Below are 19,273 nucleotides of genomic sequence, written 5' to 3' on the forward strand. Positions count from 1 at the left end.
CCCCTATCGAAGCTCTCCAACGACAATCATTTTGACTCTAACACAACCTTTTACTGCTTCTTGGCCTCGCGAGCAGCCTTGCGCAGGGCTCTGTTGCGGATGTCAATGTGCGTTGACACATTGTAAGATCGCAGCAACCTGTTGCCAACTCCCAGAAAGGTCTCGACCGCCCATCCCATCACAGCATGACTCCACCAAGGGGTATAAGTGTCCGGCATGAATTGCCAACCACCTCTACCAATCTTGCCCAGAGCAGCCTTGACAAAAGGTCTGGGGCTAGGGACGATCAGGTTCGGGCGGCGGATCTTGGACATGGCGGTTGTGACCAGGTGCGACAGGCAGAGCTGAACATCAATGTTGCTTGGCTTCAGCTCGGCAGCCAGTGCTGACGACCAGTGCTGGAGGAACGCCTTGGAGCCTGAGTAGGTGGCGAGATAAGGGATGGGAGCCCAGCCGCCAAAGGAGCCCATGGTCAGGATGAGGCCCTTCTTGCGAGACTGCATACCAGGTGCCACAGCTTGGGTGACCTTCAGAGTTCCCAAGCAGTTAATAGTCACAATATCCTGCATTTCCTTCTTCTCGGTGAGAAGGAACGGAACTGGGATGCTGTGGGACTGTCCAACGTTGTTGATGAGAATGCCCACGTCCAAGCCATCGATCAACTGTTTCAGAGCCTCATAGTCCTCGTCTCTGTCGGCGCTGAAATCCATAGCTAGAATCTTTGTCTGCAGGCCGCTGTGCTTGGACTCGAGCTCCTTGGCAATCGCCTCAAGCTTGGACTGGGTACGGGAAACGAGGACGAGGTTGAAGCCTTTGGCGGCTAGTTGTGTCGCATACTCTTTACCGAGGCCATCAGAGGCACCAGTGACAACAGCCCATGTGCCCTTCTTGCCATACTTGCGGAGCTATGGAGGATGTTAGCATCGTTTCTTTAGACATGGCGCAGCTCAAAGCGGGTGGATAGTTGCGTACGTTGGTGCCGCTCAGGACAAAGACATTGAGCACAAATCGCAAGTATGCAAAGACATGGCTGCCCAAGTATAGAGCACCAACTCCGGCAAGGGCCAATTGGACTGACTGTGGCACATTGGCCACAATCTCGTTGAAGTTGGACATGTTGTTAAGCTTCAAAGACTGAGCCGGCTTGTTGTCGTCGTTGGCCGAGTTGTTTTGGTAGCTGGGCAAGCCAAAACGGTAGGAAATTGAGTCGGAAGCTGGACCCAAAAAGTTGAGGGTGGAGAGCTAGCTTAAGGTGTGGTGGTGGTGGTGGGTGGTGTGGTCGACCCCTGAGCAGCAGGGGTAAGCTTAAAGTGCCGACCCTGCCGCCAGACCGAAGACGCGCGCAAAGGGTCGTCAATTGCCTGTGAGACCACTACCCAGACTTGATTTGATCAGACCATCACCGACAACTCTGCCGAGCTATTGGAGTTGCTTCCATTCGTCTCAAACCAACGCAAGATCTTCTGACCTTCTGTCGACGCTTTACAGCCCAATTGAATCAAAAATGGACGCGCTGAAGGATTACCTGCCAAATGGTGAAGGTTACCTGCCATGGTACATGTTTGGCGTAAGCATTCTTTCTGCCTCGCTTCTAATCCGAGTACTCCATAACTAATAGTTTCTGCTCAGCTCTCGGTGATTGCAGTAGGAAATTCTCTGCAGAATTATCTCACCCTGCACTACTCGAGGCGCTTGTACAACGGCCAGTTCATCGCCAACCCGTCCCTCGCTCCGCGAACCTCTACTTTCAACCCCGACGATGCCACCAACAAGCTCGTCCCTGCGACGTCCGTCAATCTGAAGCCCGGCAGTACGACCGTCGACCAGGTTACACCATTGGCAGCCCGCCTTTTTGCCACCTATACCCTGATTTCAGCGATTGTGAGGATATATGCCAGTTTCCACCTGGACAAGGAGCCCGTATATATGATGGCTATGTGGACATATCTGGTGGCACTTGGACACTTTGTTAGTGAGGGCTTTGTGTTCAAGACTTTCCGCATCACCGGACCACAGCTGTTCCCTCTGGTACTCGCGTCCGTAGGAACAACCTGGATGATCATGCAGAAGGACTTTTATGTTCAGGCATAATGTCAACGTCGATTAGAACGGGACACTAGTTGCACAAAGCTATTGTAATTGTAAAAAATAAGATAACTTTATAATTCTAATCAAGCAATCAAGTCATTCTGGCATCGATATGGTATACAGAAATAAGGATGTTCATGTTCATCGTTATGGTTTCAAACTCTAAACTGGTACTACCGTTAATCACAGGTTTCTTCTTATTCCGCTGCAACATGGTGCTTCTGGCCACTGTTGCCAGTCTAGTTATAAGTTGTTTCTGGGGTGATAACAGATATATCAACATTTGAAATAACAATTAAAATTACAACATTGTAGCTTTTCATTGCTTAAGTGATAACCACTCTCTTTATTAAAAATACCACAAGATGTACAAGAACTAATTAATACTAAAGGCTTTCATTACAGAGACATACCTGGTTCACATGTCTCGAAAGCGTGCTATAGATTGTTTTGATTGCGTTCTACATGATGATTCAGCCTTTCTTGTATTAATATCGCACTCTGCCCAGCACGCTATGTGAGAACAATTATTGCAGTCCATTATGCCTTTTTCACCAAGATCAACCATGGCCATAAGTTCAGTCTCAGTGTTACGCTGGAGTTGTCCATGTGACAAGGTGTCTTGTTCTGTGAGCATGAGTTTCAACGGGAATATTAAAACTAGATCCCACTTTGTTCTCGACTGAAAGCCCTGCTCCAACTCCGTGCCATCTTGACTGTAGGCTCACCTTTATAAACGGAATCTTACTCGCTCTAGTCCCGCTAAAACATTTCCTTAGTCGTTCGCCGACACTATTCCCAACAACCCGTCCGTGATAAACGCATCAGTCCTCCACCAACTTCGTTCATCGTCGCCGGCATCATGCCCCCCCTCATCGTCGGCATCTCCTGGCAATATCACCCATGCCATGGACCCGCGTCTGCTCCGTTTCAGAGACCTAATAGACCGTTTTAAACGGACCTACTTCCAACCAAAAAGAAATCCAGTACACACTTACGGTTGAGTGGTGTAGTGGTAACACGCTGAGGTATAATACTTGTATTACTAGAAGGGCGGTTCCTTGGATCTATCTCGGGGGCTTATCTTGTAGGAATATTTGTACGATCTCAGAACCGGAGGTTCAAACCCTCCCTCGACCACTTTTTTTTTCTATTTTCTTTTTCTTTTTTGGTGGCTTCTTTTGTGTTTTCTTCCCTTATTCTCCTTCTCAATTTTGTTTGCCCATGTGAATGCTGCAATTCCAAATAGACACTGTAAAATATAAGCAAAGAAAAACTTTTATTCTTCTATTTAATTTTACGACTGAATTAGTACAGACAATATCGTGATCTTGGCCATACGCAGTGGAAGGCAACAGGAAATTACGTCGATTTTTTTTTTTTGACTCGTGGCCGCAAGAGTTGGATTCGCACATCATGGTGATACTGCTTGCTCCATTCGTGCTATTTCTGCCACGCAATACGATGATTGTATGGTTTACAAACGACTAGAAACCATGCTGTAAACGTGATACTGGTGCAAACAGACCATACCACTGGCAAGAGGGATAACAGGGTCAAGTCTACCGACAGGAGAGATGCCTTTGTGTGCCAAGCTGTTCCCAGCTTCGAGCAGAGGTTCTTGGGCTAAGAATAACAGAACCTAGGTCATTGTACGGCGCCTAGAATTGGAGGCTTTTCATGATACATATTTTAGGGCCTGTCAGAGGAGGCACTCCCAATGCTTTAAAGTTGCATTGAATGCTAATATCTATATATTCTCTTTGCCGATACTCCTCGCTTTTACACCCACCAAGTACAACAATCATATACAAGATGCTTATTTACAGCTTCTTTCTGTAGAGCTCACCACCGCAGTCCCTCAGGCGAGCAGCTGCCTGTTCAGGAGTGATGTCGCGCTGGGGCTCAGCCATCAACTCGTAACCAACCAGGAACTTCTTGACGGTGGCCGATCTGAGCAGCGGCGGGTAGAAGTGCATGTGGAGATAACTGTTCTCAACCTCCTCGGCAGTGCCGTCAAGAGGCGCCTGGTGAATACCGGAGCTGTAGGGGAAGCTGGTCTCGAATAGGTTATCGTAGCGGCGGGTGACCTCGTGAATGGCCTCGGCGAACTGGAGTCGCTCGTCGGCAGTCAAATCGACGAGGGCACGTACGTGGCGCTTGGGGATGACCATGACCTCGAAGGGCCACACGGCCCACCACGGGCAGACGACCAGGAAGGCGTCGTTTTGCCAGACCACGCGCTCCTGCTTCTCCGTCTCCAGCTTGACGTAGTCTGCGAGCAGGTGGCGGCCGCTGTGCTCGGCGCGGTACTTTGTCATTTGCACGGACTCGGCGGCAGGCTCCTCGGGGAGCGTGCTTGTCGTCCAGATCTGGCAGTGCGGGTGCGGGTTGGAGCAGCCCATTGCCGCACCCTTGTTCTCAAAGATTTGCATATAGCGGAGCTGCTCCTTTGGCGACGGGGGCAAAAGATCGGAAGACACTTTTTGGGACAAGAGGTCGAGCTTGGAGGCGACTTCGGTCAGAGGATTCTTCGAGGAGAGGTGCGATGCGTAGATACGGGTCCAGGTGTTGATGATGGGGAGGGTCTCGGCCGGTTTCATGTCAGGCAAGGTAAGGTGGTGCTTTGGCGAGAAAGTCAGGACGTAGCACTTGCCCTTGACTCCCTCGGCACGAAGGAGGAGTGACGACAGATCTATCTGCGAATTAGCTTGGTGCTTTGTTCGAGCGAGGTTTCGGCACACTACCATCGCCTGCTTCTTCGGCCGAATAATCAGCCTGCTCCTCCTTGACCGCGCTGTAATCGTTGACGAAGGCAAAGTTCTCCTTGTAGTCTGGGTTTTGCTCTCCGCCAGCTCTGGAGTTTCTAGGACAGAGGTAGCACTGCGAATCTTAGTGGTTGAATGACGTTTGCCAAGTATGAAGTGCGCTCACTTTTGGGTCGTACTCTGGGAGATCAATAACACCGGGGCCTTCCTGGGCACCTCTATGAATCCATATCAGCGACGACTCCTACGCGGGTCCTGATCGCAAACATACTGCCAAGGGCGCTTTGTTCGGTGAGGCGAGACTAGGAGCCAAGAACCCCTCAAAGGGTTATACCGGCGATGTGAGATATCGTCGAGGACTTTGTCCGGCATGATGGGCGGTTTGGGCGGTTGGCGTTGTGGGAGAGAAAGCGAGCTTCCTTACAGAACAAAGAGACTAGAGTCTCAATAATACATGAGGAATATATAAGCCCTATACCCGAGTACTTGAATTATTGGCTCGCTCTAGAATTATCGCAGTTTAGCGACAGCAAACCCACATCGATCCGTGTCCGGGCCGGAGAATGGCGGGGTATTTACAATGTTGCAGGGGAAACTGGCGGGGTTGCACACTTCAATTGGCCAAGGTCAGATCGCTTAACGTTTTAAGGTCGCGATGAATTACAGCTAGTAAATCACACTATGGTTTATTAGGAAATTCAAAAATTGCGCATATCTTGCACATGACATTCCCTAGTCAAACGTTGTGTGTTCTATTTGTTCTAGAACTTCTACTCATGAAGCTGCACAAGAGCTAAACTATGACGTCGTGTCTGGAGCTGCTGACCTGTGGATATGCAACCCTGCACTAGCCGCCCGACGACGACTCTTGAATATAGACATAAACACAACCTTATTAGTAACGTTGATGATGAAGAGATTGTGCCGCCGTCAAGCATCGCACCAGCAGGCACAGGCCGCTCAGTGTCCCGGGGCTCCAGGTCCCCGCCCGTGCAAGTCGCCGTCATCCGTGTCATCTGGTCTGCTACATATTGACATGTTGGTTTTGCAATGACCTGTTGAAAGTATCCTCTCTCCGTGACGATTGAGTATTCGAAGCTTGGACTATGACTGGTGAACAACAGAAGCAGAGAGACCACTGATACTGCTGTAGGTGTTGACGAAAATGTATGTTCGAACTTCGGCTCCAATCGCAATGTTCGTAAAATCATCACATCATATTTTCAATTACAAGTCTTGGCCTTGGTGGGGTGAAGGAAGAGATCTCCGCCGCGAGGGCCCATATACTCTCACACTCCTGAAGTATGAACAGCTAGCTTGAAAAGTGTACCCCTAATCAGCTCGATATTCATGATTCATTACCATCAAAACCTCACATTGTATCTCCAGACACTCCTTATTGTTGATAGAATACCGTCAGATGAATGAATATCTACAGCTACTCGCTGGAAATACGTGGTGGCGGGTTTCTTTTTGTGCTGACTACGAGCCGTTGGAAGCTGAAGCTGAAATCTTCGACTATCCGGGTTATAAGTAGCAACCACTGGGAAATAATGATCACCAGCATGAAGCTGCATTGCATGATTCGAGCTTAGTATACGAGAGTATCAGCGGAGCAATGGTATGAATGCCTGCTAGTATCTGGCAATAGAGTGATCTGGGTCGAGGCGCTAAAAAGCCATCCCCAATACACGGATAATAGTCCTCGGATCCGTCAGCAACCCAGCGAGACACATAACACAGACTAAAACATTATCAAAACTTTGAGGCACGACAGATACATGATGTTCAAAATGGCCGTTTTGCTTTCTTCTTATACCTCTAAATAATGATAATAACAATACAAACTTGACTTATCTTCGTCAGTTTTTTTCTTGAATAAAAAGAAAACCACCTTATATAAAAACGCTCGAAGAAGTGCTAATATATTCATCGTCACCACGGGTGAGAGTGCACTTTAGGTCATCCCGTCGGAATATAAATTAGGAAAAAGAAAAAAACCACGGGACCGCCAGCTTATCAAGCACGAATCATTGCTCGACAGTGAGCATAATTAGAACCCTCAATTCGGGGATTTTGTCAAAATGCTTTAGCCTGGCATCTGGCTGGTCAGGATAAGTTTCGCGCGCAAACCTATCACCAGGGAAATGATCTTCCACGTAAAAGATACCCGAATCAGGGATCCGTGATAACCATCTATAGCGGAAATATTCCCGCAGACCATTCCATTTAGAGGAATGGGAACCGGGACCATAGACAATTTCCATGTCGTCGAGAGAATCAATCTCGTCCCTCAATGTGGTCAGAAGCTGAGGTTGGTCAAAGAGTATTTTCTCGACAGTCTTTATCCCAAGTGGTCCACTGATGTTGATTGTTCGAGGTATTTGATAATCTGATAGCTGTCGCCAAACATTATGCTCCAACGGCAGAGTTCCTTTGATAAAAGACACGGATTCCACCAGTCCTTGAAAATCACCCCTGTTCCAGTAGGTCGTGCAGAAAGCCCAGGGGTTCTCCAGAAGCGTCCAAAGAGTGTTGTGGCTCATCTTGTTGATAGGTAACATCCACCTCTTAAACGGACCCATACAACTATTCATGGCATTTAAGTGGTGAAATGGGAGGTTCTCGATAGCCCGGGAAGTGAAATATACACCGTCCTGAGAAGGATCAAAACATGCCCAGACCGGCGAAGCACAGCCAGCGATATACTGTAGGTTATGCGATGGCGGACTGCACCATTTAGCCATGGCCTGCTGATCACGCTCTAATTCGACAGTTCGTGCCTCGCGACATGCATATGAGGGAATATGTTCTGATACCGACTTGACCGAGACCTTTGCAAGGGGTACCATCGGTTTCGCTCCCGGTTGACTTCTTTTCGAGACCGGATTGATGACAGTTTCGGCAAGTTCCACTGGTTTGTCTACTATAAGAATCCTGGGTCTACGTCTGTGAGAGAACCTCCATATCGCCAGCCGTATCTCTGTTGGAAGTTCGCTGAAACGTGGAAACCCCGCTGGAAGGGCAGGACCGTCTTGACGCGCACCACTAGACGACATAATTTAGGCATGTGCTTAACATCTAGAGTCATATAGAATATGACGTCGCAACCGAGGGACCACCAATGTTGCTGTCAAAAAGAATAATGGTACGTAGAGCGATTGACGAGGCGACGACTATCAAATGTGTTCACAGTCATGCAACAATACTACAACAAAAAGTCACGTGAGTCAGATCGACGGAAGTGCTGACTCAGCTCGAGGTGTCAATTGGCTTTGGAGCCTGGACCTCCTCCTCCACCAAGCTTGACTAGCGCGCCAGCTCCGTATTCCCGCCCCGTATCGCGCGACCGCGATCGCCAACCGTCCCCCTGGCAGCATCCGACATTTGACGACGTCAGTCCATCAAAACATTCAATTCAAAGAGTGAAATCGATCAGACAGGGCGCGTTCTCCGGTTCCGTTGCTTAAGCGCCATCACCCAGACCTCATCGCGCACGGTCCGACTCTGAATTTGGACCATATTCTCTGGTCAGCTCTTTCTCAACTACGTCGCCCGCCACCTGTGGCCTCTAGTATTACGTTACACATGCGCAAATGGGCGTCATTCGGAAGAAGACCGCGACTAGAGGTGGTGAGGGAGGCGTCAAGTATGTCTGCGACTCCTGCTCTGCAGATATCACATCAACCGTAAGTATTTGGTCCAGCTTATCCGACTTTGATCTGGCTGTTGTCGCCATGGCTACTGAGCCGGCTGCATCCCCGCGTCGACCGGGCCGGCAATCGGTCGGCACACACCTACCCATCTCCACCACCATTTCCACTCTTGCTATATTTCCAACTTCTGCTGTCATGTCATTCTAACATGAACTTTTGCAGGTCCGAATAAGATGCGCTCATCCCGATTGCAAGGAGTACGATCTATGTGTGCAATGCTTCTCGAGCGGGGCATCCAGTGGCTCCCACCAGCCAGCAACACATGCATACAAAGTCATCGAGCAGAACTCCATACCAATCTTTGACCCGGAATGGGGCGCTGACGAGGAGCTCCTGTTGCTCGAAGGATGCGAAATTTATGGTCTCGGATCATGGGCAGACATAGCCGACCACATCGGCGGTTACCGACACAAGGATGAAGTGAGGGATCATTACATCAAGACATATGTCGAATCACCATGCTTCCCACTGCCGAAACGATGTCGCCCATCCGACATGGAACTGGCCCAGGAGATATCGCGCGAAGACTTTCAAGCAAGAAAGAAGCGAAGGATCGAAGAGCGACGAGAGGCACAAAAGAACGCCGCACCACTGCCACCGAAAACCAAGCCTACAGCCAGTGTCCCGTCGTGTCACGAGGTCCAAGGCTACATGCCCGGTCGCCTGGAGTTTGAGACAGAATATGCCAATGAGGCAGAAGAGGCCGTTCAACTCATGCAGTTTGACCCCGGCGATGGCATCAACCCCCGGACTGGCGAGCTGGAGCCAGAGATGGAGCTCAAGCTCACAGTCATGGATATTTACAATGCACGCCTGACCCAGCGTGTAGAGCGGAAGAAGGTCATTTTTGAACACAACTTGTTAGACTACCGTGCCAACAGCAAGCTGGAGAAGAACAGGACCAAGGAAGAGCGTGATCTTCTCAACAAAGCCAAACCCTTTGCAAGGATGATGAATCACGACGACTTCGAGTCGCTGTGCCAGGGATTGCTTGACGAGCTTAATTTGCGCCAAGCTATCTCCCAGCTGCAAGACTGGAGGAGTCTCAAAATTGGCGATCTCCGCAGCGGAGAAAAATACGAAAGCGACAAGGCTACGCGTATACAAAGGTCGATACCAATGGGCTCTATGGACCGAGAACGCCTGGCTACCCAACAGCGCTCGAAGCAAAACATTCAGCCAGAGCCTCCGAGCGGTGCCGCTCTACTCGTTGCGCCAGAATTGCCTTTGCGACTGGCTACAAACGGGGCATCGGCACAAGTCGCGACGAATGGAGATTCGACGGCACTTACCAACGGTCATGCCAATGGCCATGCCAACGGTGTTACTAATGGCAATGCACCAAATGGGACTTCAACAATTGCTAAGAATCGATTTGTTTCGCAACCCATCTCTGGGGTCACCCCATTGCCGCTGAGCCAAGACACTGCGCCGGATGTTCATCTGCTCACGCCAGAAGAGGTCGAACTCTGCAAAGTATGTCGACTGCAGCCCAAACCATACCTAATGATCAAGGAGCAAGTATTCAAGGAGGCCCTCAAAGGAAACGGAACTCTGAAGAAGAAGCAAGTCAAGGAGATTTGCAAGCTTGATGGCCAAAAGGGAGGAAGAATATTTGACTTCTTCATTAATTCTGGCTGGATTGGTAAAGCATGATGAATAGATGCAGGACATTTATACCCATTAGAGATAGTATGTTAATATTTATGAGAACAATCCGTCGATGTGTCCAATAAACAACTTGGTATGGAGGCATGTGAACTTTCTTTTCTTGCAAATGTTATATATCTCGAGGACATGAGGCTGAGTCAAGTAATGTTGCGTACTTGACACGGAAACAAGGTTCATCTCTTGGCAAGCGGAACTGTTGCGTATGCGGCCAGGAGATCTCGCATTGTCACACCTCAAGGTGCATTCAGACAACGATTCATTCAGCAGCCGGAACCAGCCAGCCAAATGTCGGCCTACCAGTAGCGGTAACACACACCTACATAAGGTAGCTTGGGTTATTGTCTAGGTCATGGGGTGGATGGATGCCTTCAAACACGAGGATCTGAGCTCAATCCTGACCCCTAGCGCCGGGTGTCCATATTACATCCTATACACAAGTGACATCGTTTTGCTTTGGCGCATGACGTATTACCACTCTGTGAAGTATACTTACGTATGCGCCTACTCCTTGAGGAAGAATCCCTCCTCGAAAATAGATAAACGCAATATCCTACAACTACGTGAAAGGCTATCGATGCACTAATGCAGCGGCCCAGCCTTTCTGACCATGCGCTGTTTACTCCGGTCATGGATGAACCTTAAAACAGATCAAGATAAACGAACACATGCATGGCATGTGGGCTCTTAAGTACCCCCAGTATAGACAAGATGCTGGCTGGCCCTCTCATTACCCAGTACGTACCTATCAACATTAATTCCCTGAGGTTATACATATCTTCAGAGATGCCCATTTTTAGCTGCCTTCTCTAATACCTACAGTGTTGTATTCTCAGGACCCGATATTGTTCCTTCTCATGTCGGGTGTGCTAATCTCGTAGTGCAATTCGGAGACGGCATGGACAGATGTCAGGGACAGGCCCGGTATCAGTAATGATAAATAGTGGTCACTTTTTGCTACTACTATTTTGCCAAGTCGGCACACACGGCGCGCCCTACGCTCATGTAAGGAATGGGGTTGTTCGTAATTTCAGTGGCATGCCATATGTAGCCAATCTGACCCAAGGATTAAAAACCTTGGCCTTCGCTGACGATTGTCGGAGTAGAAGGGATTGATCCCCCTCACAAGAAGAGGGAGGGAAGGTGCTGACCACTATCATATGTTCCCACAAAGTCGCTCTTTCTTCCAATCTGTCATTTCCTACAACTTCTCTCTGGAAATCCAATAGACTTTTCTCCCACTTTCTCATGTGCACCAAGTAACAAATCACGACGACGCCGGCATCTGAATGCCATTGCCCAAGTGTCGACGGCTTCTTCCATATATTTGATCATCTCTGCAACGCGGCACATGGTCAAAGTTTGCGCTTGCAATTGCGTCGTCCTTCCGGTCCTCACGTAACCACTTGCTGGATCTCACAATTCATCCAAAAGAAGACGCTTGACTTCGTCAAGTCTCTGAGATTGCACCCCTTGTTTCATCACCATCAAGACATCTTCACACCATTTTCTGGACCCGAATAAGAGCAAAACCACTTTCCAAAGGACACAATCGATTGTGCAGGACCGTTTGCGGTCATCAATTCACCGAACCACTTGCGTCCAATCTTGCTCGCTCCGGGTACCGGCATATTCACCCACGAATAGCAGTTGACTAAACCTATGAATACAACCCGGCACTCTTCCCTTCTTGCTCCGCACTTGGAGATTGCAACAACATTAGACTATCTTCATAGTCTTTCTGCTTCAACCATTTCGCAACTTTGAAATCCCGTCAACAACAAAGTCTGAGTGTTGTCGTGTCGTCAATCCACTTCGAGTTGAAAGCATACATAAACTCGTACCTCTCCCTGATTGCCGGCCGACCTGCCTAACTGGAGCCGGCCGTACTGGGGTTCCTCATAGAGCTTTGGCGATCCCTTTAGCGCCTCCGCGGCGCGCGATCCGCCTACGGACCGTTTTTTATTAATCTAACCAACGCTGGCTGAGACAGGTTCCTCCCTTTTCCTTCTTCAATATGTCAATCGCCAGTCACATACCGCAACGCATTGCGGCATTCATGCCTCGACAAAACATTCTCATCCCGACGCTATGCATCGTCAGTCTTGTCGTTGTATGGTGTCTGCGCATCCCCTCGTCGTCATTGGTATGGACTAGCTCCAATGGCGCGCAACAGGTGCCTGTACTTCATCAACCACCTCCGCATAGCGATGTCGACCTCTCCGACCCCGACGCTCCCTTTGTTGGATGGCCACTGCGCCGTGTATGCGACGAAACGACCTGGGTAGATGGGCTGGTATATATTTGCGACAACAACTCAGGCGGCATTGGAAATGTTCGAAATTACATTCAGACATGCTTGCGCTATGCAATTGAGGCCGGCGCAACTGGCCTAGTTGTGCCCAAGATTCGCAAGCGATCCGAGGCCGACCTAGCCGACCTGTTCACTTCCTATCTCCCATTATCCTACATGTTCGACGAAGAGCACTTCAGAGATGCCTGGCAAACCTACTGCCCCCGAATGAAGCTCTACAACGACGTAATCGACGTGCCCAACTATCCGAAAAATCTTGATGGCAAGCCGCGCATCGAGGAAATTGCACCGAAGGACTATGGCGACCGTAAGGGGTGTGATTGGAAGGACCAAAACCGCCATACTGATCGCTTCGGTGACACATTCCGCTCTTGGTTGGGAAACGTTACCAACGCCACTCCTCCTTCAAGAGAACATCCCCGACTTATTAGATTCAAATGGGGTGTCCTCTGGGATTGGCAGATCTGGAAGGATGGACCCGAGTTTGCAACCACTTTCGGTCATGTGCTCAAGTTCAACAGCCAGCTTCAGCATCTCGGAAGGACGGCTCTTGCCAACATGAGGAGCTTTGCGCGAAGCCAGGGAGCTCCGGGTGGGGAGTTTTTGGGTGTGCACCTCCGCACCGAGAATGATGCCATGAACTTTTGGCCTGTCTACGATGTCCAGGCTCAGGGATACCTTCGTAAAGCCCAGGAAGGAAAGTTCAAGTCTTCGTACCTCGCAACGGGTAATATCACCGAGGCATACAAGTTTGAGAAGCAGGCCATGGAAGTTGCCAAGATGAAAGTTTTGACAAAGCGAGATCTGTTGACTGGAAAGGACCTAGAGGCACTCAATGCATTGACTTGGGACCAGCAAGGGTTGGTTGATTTTATCGTTCTGCTTGGCAGCACGTATTTTGTTGGCACAATGCCCAGCAGCTTCTCCGTCTACATGACATTGAAGAGACATTTGAAGACTGGTGGTCTGTACACACGACCGTACAAGGCCGGAACCGATGGTGACGGATACAGTTATCTGGTGGGAAGATACGAGCAGTACTGGGAAGACTGGCTGTTCATGTTCGATGGCATGTGGCCCTAGATGTGCAGAAATATAATCTGCAGAAATTGTGCAAAGAAACGAGAAAGATGTACCAACTACGAGCATCATTTGGCAAGGCGTTTTAATGGTGGAGGGATATCTGACATTTTCCACTGGTCGATAAACCAGAGAAAGGAGTTGGGACACAAAAGCAAGCATAGCATTTGCTTATCAAATAGAAATTAGAATTTCCTGCTCAAATGAGCTTGTGGAGAAGCAATGGACAACAAGAATAGAAAATATCAACATTTCTCACCACATCAACGAATACAGAGCGTACTGTAAGAGGAGCTGATTTCCATGACACTCATTCAGTGAGATGTATCAGGAACCAGGCCTGCAATAAAGCCCAGGCATGTGAGATTGCGGGGTGGGAGGTGGAGTGGTGGCACCTAAAGGCGCCGCCTCCCACCCGGGACCCCACTGACTGGCTGTGCTAATGGGGTTCCAAAAGCTTGAATACAATTACGTAGTGTAGCTAAACCTTGGACCTCATGTTCCTGTCAACGTTTGATACATCGAGCACGAAGTTGAGAGGTTTCAGTGAGACATCACTCAGCATAACGGCCACAGTCACATGAAGCGATTGGGTCGTCTCTTCTCTCACCGCAACATGTCGTCCATGATCACTCTTGGAAGTCTCAAGCGCATCACTGCGCCCAAGCTGGCCGAGCAGCTTCTCGCCCGCGCGGAGGCAGGTGCAGCGGCCGGCGACTCTACGATTGCAATTGTGGATGTTCGGGACGACGGTAAGCAACAATTCACACTGCATTCTGAGAGAAAACTTGCCCAATTGATGCCCTCGGGTAAACTGACATTTGGGGATTTGCCCACAATCCAGACCATATTGGTGGACACATCAACGGCTCGCTACACTTTCCCTCGCAGTCTCTAGACGCCATGATGCCGACGCTGCTCCGGAAGCTCGAGGACAAGGAGACGGTCGTGTTCCACTGCGCCCTGTCGCAGCAGAGGGGTCCCTCGGCTGCCCTGCGGTACATGCGCGAGCGCGCCGACCTGGTCGAGAAGGCGTCCAAGCAGGGCAAGGAGGAAAAACCTCAGACTGTCTACGTCCTCGACCGCGGCTTCGTCGGCTGGCAAGAGGTCTATGGCACCGATAAGAGGCTGACCGAGGGCTACCGTACTGAGCTGTGGAAGGATGGATATTGGGGCTGAGGTAGCAGATGGAATGACGTGAAAGAAAGTTGGACACAAGAACGGCCGAGATGTCTCACGGGACGTCCATACCGAGGTCAAGGAACAGAGCCGAAAACGATGCCATAATGTTGCAAGGCTCGATTAAGCCCTTGACCTTCCCGTGATCCTGGCAGGTTCAATCGATAGAATGGTATTTATCGGGTATGCTTCGATATGCTGAGCTGCCAAGACGTATACCAGACTCCAAGCAACCCTCTTGGAAACAGCTTGGAAATAGAAGGGAATCCGTTTGACGAACCAAGCAACCCGATATCAAACACCAGGTCAATACCGTCATGATAGGCAGAAATGCAGAAAATATCTCCCTTGCGTCTTCAAAAGACACAATCACAATTTCATCCGACCGTGCTTCCAAATGTGGGAACATGTTGACAGCGTAGCGATCTCTTGCAAGGAGCTTGCATGATAACCATGGCCATCTCGACAGCTCTGATCGCATACATGAAATATAATGCATGTGCACTAGCGGAAGTGCATTTTAGGCAGAGCCAGCTCAGCTCTGGCTCGATATGTTTAGTGTCAATTGGAGTCGAGCCGGTCTCCTATCGCGGTGATTCTCGCCCACGAGTTTATAAAGAGCGCTGCTATCCGTGCTATGTTACCCCAGCTATCCGTGCTATGCCTCACTATATTTCGCAACTACCAGCCACCTGCCAGCTGCGCATATAGAGTCGTATGCAATAGTTTTAATTTTCCTATCCTTTATTAATCTATCCGAAGATCCTTTTTTGCAGTAGGAAGCTGTATATTTAATTGGTAAAAAGGATAATTGTGTAGCCGGGCCCAGCGACCAGCTAAGCGAGCAATAGCCCTACGCAGTGCTATTACCACCACGGCTCCTATAAAACAGCTGCTATTCCAACTATTATCGCATATAACGAAGAATTAGCTATTATTTTCTTTTCTTTTATTTATATTTACGGCGATGGCGCAGGGGCTATATAGGCGGGATAAGGTGGGACATAGCACGGATAGCTGAGGTGACATAGCACGGATAGCAGGACTCTTTATAAATTAGGTCAGCAGTTGCCTGGAAATCCGGACATGGGCCCCTTTGTACTTCACTGAGTATAAATCAAAGACACCGCCCTCGATTCTTGGCATTGACAACAATTCCATTCATACTCGCATTGCAATGCCAATCATTCAGTCTTATTACAATTTTTAAGACAATACAGCTTGACCTTCTTTCAATATGTCTTGTTTCACGCTGCCAACTGTCGATCAAGGCAAGCAATCCCACCTCTTTCGTCTACCAATTGAACTGCGGCAGCGAATCTATCAATACGTCTTGACTCCAGCTCATGTGCACATTGAACGAAAGGTCGATTACAAACTCACTCTTTCCGGCATTAGAATAGCTGGTTCCGTTCGTACATCCAATCGAAGCACCACTGAAGATCGTGTTGATAGTCAACGCCTGTTCCATCGCACACAACCATCGCCTAGATGGAACTGCGAAAAGATCTTTGTGGACCCATCGACATCCTTTGAAATCAATGACAGAGAAACTCGCCAGGATGCTCGGAAAGCCTTGTTCAATATCTATTACTGTCGAAGCCAAAAGCCGGGCGGACCCAGTGCCGTCCCTCCGGGATACCTGGATCATGAGGACTGCAGCGGCGACAAGGAGCAAGTGGCCTTTTTGGGAAGCAATATGCTCGGATACTTGATGACATGCCAGTGGGCGTATAACGATTGTCGCGCTCATGGCATCACAACAGACTCGGCCGTGGCATTCACGCCATATCTCTCCCGGGATGTTGAGAAACTGGAGCTGGGATCGCACACTCTGCATTTCAGCGATTTGCAGGATATCGTCTGCTGGACTGGCCTTGTCACGCCTCAGTTGTCTGAGTCTCTTAGTAAATTGTCTGTTCATGTTGACACTATGGACAGTCCCTATTGGAGCAGATTTGTAAGTCTTTCTGAAGGCCTCGTGGTATTCACTTTTTCTGGCATATATGCAAAGTCTGTTACCGCAAAAGCCATACTCAGTGGTAGTCAATGCCGACGAGGAACCCCTGGCCCAGTCATCCCAGCTTCAGATCTGTTTACTAATCCGGAGCTTTGTAGTGCAAGTCGTACCTTCAGCCATGGGCTCCCAGCTGTTTTGAACCCTGGGAATGGGAACCCAAGGACAAATATGCGGATAGTATCACCTTTTATCACAACCACACAACGCACGACCTGGCAATTATGAATGGCGACCAGGAGGACCGAGACGAGATTGCTGAAGCTTTGGCAAGCACTTGGGTTGTGCCCAATATCCAGTTCAACTCTACTTCAGGTTCCGGGAGTACAAAGTTTCGTATGTCTGCGCTGCGAGGCCGATCCGGCGGTCCCCTGAATCTCCGTCTCTCATTCCCCATCTTCTTGCGCCGAAAGGAACCCCGATTCAACCAGTGTTTGGAAGACCCCGATGGAGAGCCGCAGGGTTGTCTTGATCTTCCCATACCACACTCGGAGCTTGAGCACGAATCTGCCAATTTCTTCAATCACCGACGTTGGTTGGCTGAGAGACATGGTGAGATGCCCATAACGGAGAAGCTTGGCCAGTACAGTAATTCATACGATCCATCGCTTGAAGATTACACAGACTCCATGTGTGAAATGGAATCTACACTCTTGTGCCAGGGCAATTTGTTAGCATTGGTCATGTACAAGAGATGGTTTGCAGAACATACGGACGAAACAGCATTCCTCCTACGCGAACAGACACAACGGGAGTATGACCGCATGTTTGCCGATACATTCTTGCAATCGAGGAAAACGCGACCAAGGAATGACGAGATTCTGAACCAAATTCACCCGCAGCTGCACTTTATGGATAACTGCCAGGGCCTTGAGCAGTTTGAAATGGACTTTTATGGGGATGCGCATAGCCCAGGCAAGGTACAGAACATCCAGAACGACGCGACGGAGATTATGCGAGAGGGTCTTCAAGAACGATTCACAGGTCGAGGATGGACCTCGAGTGATGAATCTCTGACGTTGGAAAGTCTGTTTTGGAACATTGGTCCCCATCCTGAAGTCAACTTCACCGGCTGGGCTGATCCCAGCGGGAACATGACTGACCTGAATATGGATCAAAATTGGAGAAATTGAGAAAGATGTTTGTGGTCCGGGCCGAGTTTTGATTTCCTGTCTCATATTGTAGGGTCTTGAGGACATTTCCGTTGTATGAATCTCATTGATGACTAGCCAGATGGGATCTCTTGCAAACGCTTGCCATTTGTGTGCCGTTCCCATGAACTACCTGGGTGAGCCCCACGAGAATGTATTCTAGAGAAGTCGGGCAGCTCAGCCGATGCCTTCTCAGGTGTACTATTCTTATAAGGACAAGTCTCCGCTCATACCTGGCCGGGCCGGGAAGGGCCTCGGGTTTCATTAACTCATATCGGAATACCATATGCGCTGGTCGGGCTGCTGGGGTGCCCCTCCTGATTCTGTTCCACGTACGGACTATATTAACAAGATTTAGTTTTCGTTCCGCGAGAAGATGGTTTTATTTCTATTTTCCCACGAGCGATTGGGAGACTCACTGCCGGATAGCGCAAATGAAGCTGGAGATGATGGTGCCTATGACCAGAAAGATCTCGTGCAGGACTAGAAGAATCGGCGCGTTAGTAATCATCTATCAAAGTTCAGGGAGTCATAATTCAAACTCTAAAACTCTTGCTCTCAAGGCCGTTGCTTGAGAGATGGTGGTTTAATCACTGTTTTCCGTGTTTGAAATAGTGTACCAACAACATTTCAAAAGAGAACCACTGAACGCTGAAAGAGTCCAGAAGAAAAAACAGATTAAACTCGAAAATAAATGGACGCCTGTGTATGTACTCACCCAAGAATGGAGTAAAGGGAAAGACGACAAACATCAAGACCAGCGTCCAGAGGCAGCGAAGGGCAAACGTTGCAACCATGGCATGGCCAAACGAGCGCCAGGCGCGATCACCAACCGTGCCTAAGAACATGGAGCGCTGCATGTTTCGCACGCTTTTGACTTCCCAATAGGCCATGCAAAGCGACATGCCCATGAGGGCACCCAGAGTCGCCATGCACAATCGCCGTCTGTCTGATTCCAGGCCGAGGTCGAGGCCACGATAGCCGCCCTCGAACATTTTGTTTTCTGCTGGTTTGTTTCCCTCTGGTCGACTCTCTTTGTGATTGTGTTTGTTTCTGGCCCTCTTCATTAGGTTTCTCATTTGCAACACCGAGTGGGTAAACCGGCGGACGAACTTGGGGGGAAGAAGACAAAAGAGAGCCGTGGCCAGACTTTGCAAACAACAGCAACAAGCCACGTTAATCTCTGAAGAGCATTGGAGCTTATTGCTTATCCTCGAGGGGCATTTGGCTTGGTCGCGTGAATTATCAAAGCACGAAAATCAAGATATTATTCAGTAGACAAATGAAACGAC

At 49.2% G+C, this 19,273-nt stretch overlaps 9 protein-coding genes across 9 annotated transcripts; 5 read left to right on the forward strand and 4 right to left on the reverse strand.

The window, feature by feature from the left end:
• Positions 1-50: 50 nt before the first annotated feature.
• PFICI_04826 (3-ketoacyl-CoA reductase) lies at positions 51-1,116 on the reverse strand (the record flags this gene model as incomplete). Its single annotated transcript, XM_007833407.1, has 2 exons — positions 51-905; positions 973-1,116. The coding sequence occupies 2 exons, from the start codon at positions 1,114-1,116 to the stop codon at positions 51-53; spliced, it is 999 nt and encodes a 332-aa protein (XP_007831598.1).
• A 388-nt stretch (positions 1,117-1,504) lies between these two features.
• On the forward strand, positions 1,505-2,091 carry PFICI_04827 (uncharacterized protein; the record flags this gene model as incomplete). The annotated part of the gene is made up of 2 exons (XM_007833408.1): positions 1,505-1,567; positions 1,630-2,091. The coding sequence occupies 2 exons, from the start codon at positions 1,505-1,507 to the stop codon at positions 2,089-2,091; spliced, it is 525 nt and encodes a 174-aa protein (XP_007831599.1).
• A 1,820-nt stretch (positions 2,092-3,911) lies between these two features.
• On the reverse strand, positions 3,912-5,228 carry PFICI_04828 (Galactose-1-phosphate uridylyltransferase; the record flags this gene model as incomplete). Its single annotated transcript, XM_007833409.1, has 4 exons — positions 3,912-4,783; positions 4,836-4,971; positions 5,023-5,074; positions 5,128-5,228. 4 exons carry the CDS (start codon positions 5,226-5,228, stop codon positions 3,912-3,914), a joined length of 1,161 nt encoding a protein of 386 aa, XP_007831600.1.
• A 1,658-nt stretch (positions 5,229-6,886) lies between these two features.
• PFICI_04829 (uncharacterized protein) lies at positions 6,887-7,402 on the reverse strand (the record flags this gene model as incomplete). Its single annotated transcript, XM_007833410.1, has 1 exon — positions 6,887-7,402. The coding sequence occupies one exon, from the start codon at positions 7,400-7,402 to the stop codon at positions 6,887-6,889; it is 516 nt and encodes a 171-aa protein (XP_007831601.1).
• A 1,050-nt stretch (positions 7,403-8,452) lies between these two features.
• Positions 8,453-10,228, forward strand: PFICI_04830 (uncharacterized protein; the record flags this gene model as incomplete). Its single annotated transcript, XM_007833411.1, has 2 exons — positions 8,453-8,545; positions 8,735-10,228. The coding sequence occupies 2 exons, from the start codon at positions 8,453-8,455 to the stop codon at positions 10,226-10,228; spliced, it is 1,587 nt and encodes a 528-aa protein (XP_007831602.1).
• Positions 10,229-12,257: 2,029 nt separating this feature from the next.
• PFICI_04831 (uncharacterized protein) lies at positions 12,258-13,637 on the forward strand (the record flags this gene model as incomplete). The annotated part of the gene is made up of 1 exon (XM_007833412.1): positions 12,258-13,637. The coding sequence occupies one exon, from the start codon at positions 12,258-12,260 to the stop codon at positions 13,635-13,637; it is 1,380 nt and encodes a 459-aa protein (XP_007831603.1).
• Positions 13,638-14,250: 613 nt separating this feature from the next.
• Positions 14,251-14,813, forward strand: PFICI_04832 (uncharacterized protein; the record flags this gene model as incomplete). Its single annotated transcript, XM_007833413.1, has 2 exons — positions 14,251-14,386; positions 14,479-14,813. 2 exons carry the CDS (start codon positions 14,251-14,253, stop codon positions 14,811-14,813), a joined length of 471 nt encoding a protein of 156 aa, XP_007831604.1.
• A 1,237-nt stretch (positions 14,814-16,050) lies between these two features.
• Positions 16,051-17,963, forward strand: PFICI_04833 (uncharacterized protein; the record flags this gene model as incomplete). The annotated part of the gene is made up of 2 exons (XM_007833414.1): positions 16,051-16,773; positions 16,932-17,963. The coding sequence occupies 2 exons, from the start codon at positions 16,051-16,053 to the stop codon at positions 17,961-17,963; spliced, it is 1,755 nt and encodes a 584-aa protein (XP_007831605.1).
• Positions 17,964-18,732: 769 nt separating this feature from the next.
• Positions 18,733-18,976, reverse strand: PFICI_04834 (uncharacterized protein; the record flags this gene model as incomplete). Its single annotated transcript, XM_007833415.1, has 2 exons — positions 18,733-18,819; positions 18,851-18,976. The coding sequence occupies 2 exons, from the start codon at positions 18,974-18,976 to the stop codon at positions 18,733-18,735; spliced, it is 213 nt and encodes a 70-aa protein (XP_007831606.1).
• Between the last annotated feature and the right edge of the window lie 297 nt (positions 18,977-19,273).

The sequence above is a fragment of the Pestalotiopsis fici genome, assembly GCF_000516985.1.
Source record: "Pestalotiopsis fici W106-1 unplaced genomic scaffold PFICI_Scf_3, whole genome shotgun sequence".
NCBI lineage: Eukaryota > Fungi > Ascomycota > Sordariomycetes > Amphisphaeriales > Sporocadaceae > Pestalotiopsis > Pestalotiopsis fici.